Source organism: Cnephaeus nilssonii (genome assembly GCF_951640355.1).
Source record: "Cnephaeus nilssonii genome assembly, chromosome: X".
Lineage (NCBI taxonomy): Eukaryota > Metazoa > Chordata > Mammalia > Chiroptera > Vespertilionidae > Cnephaeus > Cnephaeus nilssonii.
Genome location: NC_137071.1, coordinates 110,823,970 through 110,834,602, shown reverse-complemented (window position 1 = coordinate 110,834,602; position 10,633 = coordinate 110,823,970). Strand labels below are relative to the sequence as shown.

The 10,633-nt window shown below is 53.5% G+C and overlaps 1 protein-coding gene across 1 annotated transcript; it reads right to left on the bottom strand.

The window, feature by feature from the left end:
• Positions 1-331: 331 nt before the first annotated feature.
• APLN (apelin) lies at positions 332-9,918 on the bottom strand. Its single transcript, XM_079766040.1, has 3 exons — positions 9,535-9,918; positions 3,455-3,626; positions 332-2,802 (listed from the first exon to the last, which is right to left on the bottom strand). Exons 1-2 carry the CDS (start codon positions 9,599-9,601, stop codon positions 3,460-3,462), a joined length of 234 nt encoding a protein of 77 aa, XP_079622166.1. The 5' UTR covers positions 9,602-9,918; the 3' UTR covers positions 332-2,802; positions 3,455-3,459.
• Positions 9,919-10,633: the final 715 nt, after the last annotated feature.

The window sequence follows — 10,633 nt, the reverse complement described above, 5'->3', positions numbered from 1 at the left end:
TGTATTTGTACTACTAAATACTTGTCAAATCTATAGCATTTCCCACAAGATGTATCAAGTGCACTTTTTTTTTTTTAAATCACTCGCGGCTCTTCCTTGCTGGGTTTTACTCTGCATCCACATGCCTGTTTGCACCTAAGGAGTTGATTAACTGAATTACCATGTACCCAATGTTCCTTTGTGTTCTTCAAGGTATTGGTATTTTGGTAACAAGCATGAAGAAGTGAGACAGATGGGGCAGAATTATATCGGACTGCTTGCATTTTCTTTTTCAGGCTATCGCATTCATCAAGCACCTTTACTTTGTGAAACATAAAGTGATACATACAAAGTCATTACCAAATGTATTTATTGAAGGAAACATAACATTTTTCAAGAGAGGCAAACTGGCTAAAAAGTCCCGAAAGTGTTCAAAAAGTAGAAGACACCCACCAAGGATACAAAACAATTTTTAGTAGAAATCCCACCTTTAACCAGAATGTTCTTAAATACATTGCTTTCTAAAAATCCTTTTTGATGACACTGCAAAAAAAATTAGGACACCCAACAGATGCCAAAACAGTTCAAAGTGGACTGAATTTTATGTGAACCGGCCGTTAAGCATAGAGATTCTTTTTGTGAGTTTGTGGCAAATTGGTTTGTGGCCATTTGACCTGGAACCGATTTGGGATGCAAGCATACTGCCTTGCATGTGCAACAAGTAGGCCTGGGGACAACTATGGACCTCAGGGGACAGGAAGGGCTCTCCTGAACATGACCTCCACGAGTAAGGGCAAATTGTCATCTTTAACTCTTTATTATAAAGACATATTTACATAGAACAATCTTTACAAACACAGTGAACACAACTATGGGAAGGGGACAATTTCTTAATGAAAAGGGCCTTAATATCTTTGTATAAATTAGTATAAGAATCATACACAACCACTTTAAATAAGACAGCCCCCCAGCCCCCCACTGCCTCCACTGCCTTGTGCCATCTCCCATGCCCCCCCTTCCTCCCTTCCCCGTGGGGCTAGGCAGCTGATGAGGCAGGAGATACAGAGAGGAAGAGGGGGAAGAAGGCCCAGCTCCTGGTGGGGGCATCAGTGGCAGAAGAGGCTTTCTGGACACTGGCCAGCCCCTCCTCTGAGTCTGAGGGGTGTGGGGAGAGACAGGTGCCCAGGCGGGCTCCCAGGGTGGGCCTTAAAGCAGCAGCAGCAGTAGCAGTAGCAGCAGCAGAGGTAAGGGTGAGAGGCAGGTAGGCAATATAAGGGTCATTGTGGGACTTGGGGGCCCTGAATCCCCCTGCCCCCAAACATACATAGATGGCCATCAGGCTCTTGTCTCCCCTTTTCTTCACTCCTGGGAGGCCTCTAAGAAGGAAGCCTGCTCAGACCTATACTTCTTCCCATCCTTCCTTCTCTCCTTCACCTCCCTCCCTTCCTTCTTCTCTCCCTCCCCCTCCCACAAAGGGAAAGCCACTAGGAAAGAAGGTCCAGTCAACATGAAGGGAAGGCTATTGAGTCCAATTACTCAAGGCCAACTCCGAGCTCCTGAAAATCAGTGCTGGGGTTGGACTGCTAATCTCAGTGCCTGAGCTGCCCCTAAGAAAATACTGGGGGTCTGGGAGTGCTGACGGAATGGTGTCAGCTGGCCAGTTAAGGAATTTTTCAACCCAGGTTGGGGAATGAAGCAGCAGAGGCAGGCCAGGAAGGCTGGAGCAGCTCTGTCTCCACACCACGGCCACCGCGCCACTTCCACCGTGGGGCAGTTCACAGTCCACTGTCCTCTCCCTTCCCAGCCGGCCCCAGCCCCAACCCCAAGAAAAGGCACTTAATACGTTCTGAGAAGACATCAACAGGGAAGAGGACATCATCAAGAGGGACTTGGGAGACCTAGGTCCTCATTCTGGCTTTGCAGTGACCCTCAGTGGGTCACTGTCCCTCTCTAGGCCTCTGTCTTTGCAGGAGTTTGCATAAGGAGGCAGAAGTTAGTGATCTGCAAGATTCCTTTTGGCTCTGATATTCTGTGATTCTTGGCAAAAACACATCTGCTTGGCTTTTGCTCCTGGGAGAGTATGGAGCCACCACAGGCGCATCACCCTCCCCTCCTGAGCTAGAGCTTGAACTTGCTGTGGGGGGCAGAGGAAGTTGGGGAGCAGTGAGTTGGGAGGAGTGTTAGAAGACACAGTAAGATGAGAGAAGTGACAGAGTGCTGCATGCCCCTCTCCCTTGCCTCATCTTTAACCAGGCCAAACATGGGGATGAGAAAGTGACCACAAAGCTATTCTTCCTCTTCTTCAATGCTACACCCCTCCCCTTCACCAGAGCACCAACCGCCCACACACACACTCCAATGCCCCCAAGGCACCCTGTCACATGCCAAAGCCCCTGGCCTCTAACTAAATTCTCTCATTGCTCATCTCTTTACTTCCCTCTGGAGGCCTGCTAAAGGTCCAACTGGCATGAAAACCTGGGATCTGCTGGAGCCCATTGAAGAAGGGAGTGTTTCCATGCAGCCCCCAGGGCAAACCTGAGGAAGGGAGGGCTGCTTGGAAGTTGGGGTATTAGGTGGGAGAGGTGGATACTAGAGCAGGACGAGATCCAGAAAAAGGACGGCCTTCCAGTGCTGGGTCTCCAAATCAGTCCAGAGAAGGGCCACGTCATTCAGGGATGCTGGTGGGTGAGAAGAGCTGGGACCATCAGCAGCTAGGACGTGTGCAAGATGAGAGGCAAATGGATATAAGGGCTCCAGAGAAGCAGACCAATCTATGGAGTAGAGAGAAGTGCAGAGGGGAAGTACTTGAGGGCCCCTTCAGTCCTAAAGAGACAAAAATGACCAGAGAGAAATCATTGACATGTTTCTGTCAAAGCGATCACCTGGGGAAAGGAGGAGACAGCCTTCATTCTGCAACCACCCACCCCCACCCCTCTCCGCTCACAACCCTAAACCTAAATCCCAAAGCCTCTGAGTTGGTGCCACCCTGTCCTGTTACAGGGAAAGAGACAACATGCCAGGGACAGACTTAGGCCCTGCTCTCTCTGCTGTCACCTTTGATTTTTCTCTCCTTCCCTGGGCAACTCTTCTAATTCTCTGCCTGCTGCCCCCAAGGCTCTCTGCCCCCTCCCTCCTCCCGCTCTCTGGTCAGGATCCACAGCTCATCAAGATTCCCTAAGACTTCTAGAACTCTCCAACTAGGTCAGCCTGCCCAACCCCAGGGTGGAGGGGAGCCAACACCCAACTCCTGGGAAGCCAGGAGATTGGCTCCCAAGTGCCAAGCCCCTCTCTGGGTCTGGGTCTCCTCTCCTTCAAAATGAGGGGGTGAGACGGGTGCCCTGTAAGTCCCGTTGTATGTGATGCCAGGACTTCTTGGGGCAGGTGTCTGACCAGTGATGAGCACAGGGTCACCCAGCTTCAAGGCTGATCCTCCCCCAGCCCTCCCACACCACCCACTGACCAGAGGCTCAAGTACCTGCTTCAGAAAGGCATGGGGCCCTTATGAGAGAGGCGTGGCCGCTGGCGGCGGAATTTTCTCCGACCTCCCTGCCAGGGCCCTGGTCCATTCCTGGACCCTTTGGGCTGCACCAGGTGGTGGATATTGCCTTCCTCCAGCCCCTTCCTGACAGAAGGCTGTGGCAGCGGCCCTGCAAGAAGGAGAAAGCCTGTTAACAGGAAGGCTGGTTCAAATAAGCAGGGGACCACAGACCACAGGCCTGTGGCAAGGGACAATCTTTCCATGAGGCGGCATTCCTCAAAGCTTTTCTTTGTTTTTGTCTTCTATATTGATGAACAATTTGCAATTTTTACACTGTCCTGGGGGAAATGGAACCTACCTCACATCTTGAAAGTTATGGAACTCAGTTTATGTCCTTTTGACAGTCCTGTCATGTTTTTGGCAGGCACAAACTTGTTCTTTGTTTAGAACATAATTGGGGGTGCAGTTTGGGATACTATGCCTGTACTTGGCTGGGGCACAGCAGGCAATAAAGCCCCCTTGCAACTGATCCACTAGAGACATTTCAAGCACACAACACATCAGTGAAATAAATGCCTCCACCACCACGTACCCATCACCCAGATTCAAGAGGGAGTCACATATGCTGTTGTTATCCCTTTTCTTTTTTTTCTTTTTTTCTTTGCTGAAGTACTGTAAAGCCAAATCTGGAACATCATGTCATTGTACTCCTAGGTCCTTTGCTATGCGATGGCCCACTTTTTTTTTTTTAATCCTCACCTGAGGATATTTTTCCATTGGCTTTTAGAGAGTGGAAGGGAGAGAGAGACAGACAGAGAAACATTGATGTGAGAGAGACACATCGATCGGTTGCCTTTGCACACAACCCAACCAGGGCTGGGGATCAAGCCTGAAACCTAGGTGCATGCCCTTGACCAGAATCGAACCTGAGACCCTTTAGTCCCCAGGCTGACACTCTTTCTGCTGAGCCAAACCACCTAGGGCTGAGATGGCCCACTTTTGAGTGCTGGAGATCTCATACCTCACCCCTGGCATCTCACCAATGTTTAGGCATCTCCTGGGCTCACATCTCCTGTGGGAATGGCTGGTGGAGGGGAAGTCCTCTGACTCTTATGTGTGCCTTATGCTGGGTTCTACTCAGCCTGTGACCAGATTTAGAGACCAATAAATATTACATGAATAAATGAATGAATGAATGCATGAACAAATGAGTGAAAGGCCACCTGAAGCAGCAAGTCTGTGCATGAGGAGGGGGCTGGGCTGCTGCAGTCGGCACCTCCCCTATCTCCTTTCATATCACATGCCCATCCTCTACCTGATGCAAATTCCTGCCATTTCAATCCCAGTTGGCTTCTCTTCTGCTCTCTTGGACCCTGCTCTGCATCTGTCCACATTTGGCTTAGAGTAGAAGCCTTCTGATGCCAGACCAAGCCCTGGCAGTAGACTTCAAGCGGTGCTGGGTGTTCCTGGTTTCCATGAGGCAGAAGGCACATGGGCCGGCTCTCATGGAGGCTGCAGTCCAACCAAGGAAGACTGGAAATAGGCAGAGCAGGGAGATGAGATGGTTCTGGGCAAGAGACAGTCTGGCAGGGTGCTCATGCAATGCCTAGTATGGGGCTGGCCTGCAGAAATATGGCTTCCGAAGCAGTGATCAGAAATCCCAGCCTCTCTTCCCCAACATCATTGGATTTACCTTCAGCTACATCCCTCTCCCTGGTGCCCAGTTCCACCCATCTAAGAATCCCCACCACTAGTTCAATTTCCATATAACCCCCCCACACACACCTCGTTGGCTGCCCCTGGCCATTCCTCCTTTCCCTCCTCCCTGCCTCCAGCATCCTTCCTTGGTTCCTTGGCTCTTGTGATTCCTCCTCCACTTGCACACAATTTCCAATTGTTGATCCTCCTCTTGGGTTGAAAGTAGGTGAGTTTGTCCTTAGAGCCCACCCTGCCCAGACTCCTGGGACCCGCTGCGCTCTCTCTCTCTCTCTCTCTCTCTCTCTCTCTCTCTCTCTCCACAGACACACACACACACACACACACACACACACACACACACACACACTCACTCTAGTCCTCCACACCGCCCCCCCCCCCCCCGGAGAAAAGTGATAGTCCCATTACAACCTTGCTGTTTACCAGCCACACTTCTATGCTTCTGGTTGGGATGGGTTAATATGTCGACTCCTCCCCTAAACCCATCACCTAATGAGAATTAAAATATAAATTAAACTTCCACTTTAGGGCAGTAGGCATGGACAGGGGCCAGGTGGTCACTTCCAACTTTCATAGAGCTATCTACCCTCTTAGTTACACTGGCAAAGGGTCTGGGCCAGGGGGGGGGCAGGGAGGAGGGAAGGACCTTCACTAAGTCCCCTTCCCGAGCTGCTTCAGCTTCTTCCCTATGCTTCCGGGTCCCCTCCAGGCTCTCCTTGCCCACTGAGGCCAATAAGAATAATGCTGATGAGGATGCAGTGCCAGAAAAATACTCAGGGCATGAAGGACTGTGCTGAGAGTGTGGCCAGGCACAGGGAAGGATCCTAGGAGCTTTGACAATGTAAGCAAGACCTTGGTTCTTGCATCCCTGCCAACTACTGGGGGTGGAGTGGGCATGGGGCAATGGCACAGGCTATGGCCAAAGGGTACAGTAGGCATGGAGAAGAGAGGCACAGTGCCTGGATTGGGGAGTGTATCATTTCCAAATGCTCAACACCCAGGACTGTAAGTGTTGGTGGGAGGGTAGGGGTGATGGGTCCTAAGTGGGGAGGGAGGAGAGAAACAGGATGGGAAACAAGGATGGTGCCTCAGACTCTGGCCAGGGAGAAGTCTAGACTCTAAGCCTGCAGAGAACTCCCTGAGCTGATTGAGCATTCAACCAGGCCCTGGAGATCAGCCACTCAGAAGCCCCTAGCATCTTGCATCCTATCGGGTGAGGCGGCTCACTGTCCTTGTAACCGGAAGTCTGCAGCTCCTCCAGCACCCTGATCCCATCACCCACCTGTTTCCTACTTTTGATTCTGAGTCTGGCTCACACTAAGATAAGCAGACACCTGAAACCCAGGCTTTATCCTGTCCAAAGGGACTTTTAAAGGCTGTTAATTCTCATCACTGCAGAGGTCCTGGTTATACAAAAGAATTCCCCTTTATAAATGGAGGCCTTTCTCAGTGCACTTGGTCTCTTCCAACCCATTTACTACTTAACGGGAGGCTGGAGCAATCCTCCAAAGAATCTCCAGGCTAGAAGGACTCGAGCCATCGCTCTCCAAAGTGCCACCAGCAATGAAGCCCCAGCATCTCTGCTCTGAGAACCACAGTCAACAATGAACAGAGTTTGATTTTCAGGCTGCCTGAAGTCCAGGCCTGCCAGTGCACAAGGAGGTACCTGTGACTTTTCAGGAACACCAGCCGCACCAGGAATGACGCACCTGTTTTTCCTCTTGTCATCTAGCCTATCTTGTGATAGCTTTAAAAGCCCACATGGGTGCTCTTGTGGGGACCCTGCTGGCTTTGCCCCTCCACTACTCAGGGTCCTGCATGTGTCTCCAGGATGAAGCTTCCTTCGTTTGCCCAGCCCCCCCATCCCAGTGCCCTGAGTGATCTTCTCATGCCAGCTTTGCCACCCTTGGACATCTTACGCTCTGGCAGCCTGGCCTTCCACTTGCGTTAGTCCTGTGCCACTGAGAGGCCTGACTCAGGTTACATGGATGCTTAGCACATAGGAACTAGGGATGGAGCCGTGATTGCCCCGCCCTAAGCAGGAGGGGTACAGTAGGCTGTTCTCATACTATCACTGTGACTGCAGGCGTTGAGCTGGGCCTGGGGAGGGGGAGGAGAAGGAGAAGGAGAGAAAGAAAGGTACTCAGACAGAGAACAAGGAACACTTGGCCCTGGCCCAGCAGCTCTCAGACTCAAAAGAGCAAAGTGTATCTCAGGTCAGGAGGCAGTGGAGGAGTATGTGTGTACTGGGTGGAGGGGTGGGGGGGCATTCCAACTTAGGACAGAGTGTGTTATGGAGAAAGTATGGTTTTCAGGTTTTCAGGCCTGGGACTTTGACTGGGGACTCTGGGTGGGGAAAGCAGGCAAGTCTTGGCCACGGGAAATGTGGTTCTCGGGTTCCTGTTTCTGACCCAGGACAGAAAGCAGGAGGAATAAGACATGGGTATCTAGACCCTTGGCTGGTTGCCACCTGTACGGAGGTGCCCGTCCTCAGCTCCAGGAGAGGTCATGGGGTGGAGAAGGCAATGAGAGCTTTGGGAGTTTGCTGTGCTAGGCTTAAGCAAAAGGTGAAGGCAACGAATTGACCCAAATCAGGATAGGTAGAAGATAGCCTAATGAAGAAGGGTGAATTAAAGCAAGAAGTGGCAGGGTTTTGGCCAAACATAGTGTCCCCTCCCTCTGAAACCAGCTCTCCCCTTTACCAGTACTGCCCTAACAGCTGGACCCCAAAAGGGCTCTAGTGGTGGCCAGTTGGCCAAGGGTCTCCCCATAGCTTCTGGGGAAGCACCAGCTATGCAGATCAGGCAAACCCAGCTTCCTCTGGAACACCATCTCTGCAGCCACTCTTTCTTCCCCGAAGGCATCACCTTGGACTATTTAGCAGTAGTGGTGTCTGGTGGGTGTCTTGTCTTGCCAACTGCACTGGATAGTAGGCTCATAGACTAGGCCCAGGTGGTGTTTTTTATTCATATCTTTTGCTCTCTTCCTGCCATTGATTGCCTGACAGGAGTTTCTAAGGATAAAAGTCTGCTCCCTTCTTAACAAGGAGGTGGCTGACCCAGAGCTCAGGCCCTGAGAGGAAGACCACTGGACAGCTAGCTGAAGGCAGGCGATGCCAGACTCAACCAACGTGCCTTTCTGAGGAGCCAGGCAGTGCTCCAGGGCCAGGGCAGTGTCATAAGACAAGAGCAGAGAAAGGAGGGGACCTACAAAGAGAGAGAAGTAGAGCCGCACTGGGCCCCTCAGAGGTTCCTGGGCTGCAGGCCATTCTCCTGCTCTGGAGAGTCTGGGACCAAGTAGGGCCCTGTGCTCTTCCTCTAAGGAAACTTGCTGCCCTGCCCTCTGCTCCCCTCTGCTCCCACCTCCTGTGACTCCAGTCCTAGCATGGGCATTAATCCACCTGGTCTTGGCCTTTCTTTCTATGGTGCCAGGCAGGCAGCAGCAGTGTCAGCCAGATCACAAGACTGTGGCAGCTGGAGGTGGGAGCTGGCAGCCTCAGGACACACTGACACACAGAGGACAGGCAGCAAGGGTTGGGACTGCTAGGGCTCAGGGAGGGCAAGGGAGTGCCAGTGCCAAGTGTGCCAGGTGGGGGATGTGGTGCAGGTGGGGGCAAAAGGACTCCCCCTCCCTGAGCTGCATGGAGGCATCAAGTTAGGCACTGTTTCCTGGTTTGGTGCCTGGAGACAGGGCACTAAGGTGAAGCATGCCTGTACCTGGGGCAAAGGGGAAGCTGAGCCAGGATATCGAAGAACAGTCTTTGGACCTCCTGCGCAGGAGCAGAAGAGACCAGACAGGACATTGGAGTAAGTGTGGAGAGGACCAGCTTGGCTGCCTCTGACCACATGCAGCTGAAGGAGCAACAGCTGGGCTCCACTCCCCCACCGCTCTGCTCCTGCCTATGCAACAAGTGTCACGTCTGCATCTTGGCACATCATCTCCAGTATCTTGCCCCCTAGGACCAGACCAGCCAGCGGTTCCAAACCTCCAGGGTCCAGAAACCTTGAACAAGGGAGCCCAGCCCACCGGGCTCAGGTCAGTTCACTTCATTGACCCACAAGGGGAGCAGGACATGCCCCTGCCACCCTCCACCACGTGGGATGTGGAGCCCGGGACACGGGGAGCAAGCCAGAGGCCCTGAGCTTCTAGGACTGTGAGGGGCAACCAGGAGTGGCAAGGTGCCGGTGGGGTGATGCCTGAGACCGAAGCCGACGGTTCCCTACCCTGGGCGCTCTGTCATTCTACGGCCAGTGAGAGGCTGTCTGGCGGGCACCGGGCTCCGGGCTCCGGGAGGCAGAGAACGCGGCACAGGCAGCCGGGGAGCAGGAGGGAAGCGCGGGTTACCGGAGGCACGCACTCACCTCCACACACCGCGGTCAGGGAGAGCCAGAGCAGCAGGAGCGCCTGCACGCACAGCCACAGATTCATGCTGCTCCTCTAGCCTGGCCAGGAGGAGGGGAGGTGGAGAAGTCGGGCGTCCGCAGGCCAAGAAAGGCGCTCGCCTAGGCTCCTGTGAGCTGGTGGGCGCGGAGCTCGCGGGGCTCCCGGGCCGCGCCACAGGCTGGCCGGCCGCGCGTGCTTGCCTCTGCCCTCTCCTGCAGCCTATCCCTCCTTGGAGTGGGCAGCGCCGCCAAGCTGGCCTCAGGGGCTCCGGGAAGGCAGCGAGCTCTTTCCAAAGTGGCTGGCTGCTCAGCCGCGGCTCCAGCTGCCCGTGGTCCAGGCTGCCAGTGAGAATGCTCCCTACTCACTCTAGGGGCTGCATTTTGTAGCCTGGAGCTTGGCGGAGAGCCCACTTGGTCATGTGGTCATCCGGAGGGCTGGAGGGAGGGGGCCAGGAAGAGGGAGAGGGGGCGAGCCTCCCGCACCGCCCCCCTCCAGGCACGCACTCTGCAGCCCCGGCCTGGGCGCCAGAGGGAACCTAGAGGTGGCCCCACAACAAAGGCTGCACTGCCTCTGACAACCCACAACTGCTTCCCAGACAATGCCCGCCTGTCTGGGGCCAGAGGGTTTGGGAAACCTGAAGGATTTCAAACACAGGAAGAATTTGGGGCGGTAGAGGGGCACGCTTAACCCTTTCTCACCTCGCTTACTTAACAGCTGTCAAGGATCCTGGACGCTTTGAGAAGGACCCGGCCCAGGCTGCCCAAACTTACGGGGAACATCTCTGACCCTCTCCCTCTCCTTACCATTTTCCATCAGCAAAGGCTTGGCAAAGACTCCCACACACTGGCCCTCCTATCTCCTCTGAAACTTCAACCAGGTTTGATTATGACTGCCCAGGCTTGTGCCCAAGACTGCTTAATTGCCCAATGGCCCCAGGAGGCACCCTCTACCTGAAATGCCACCCAGCCCCTGTGTTCTTCATTCTTGTAGCTGCACCTCAAATCTCATCTTACCCAGAAGACTTGCCAGGATAACAAACACTCCAGGAGGGGCTGCCCTGGGTTCCTCCTCACTGCA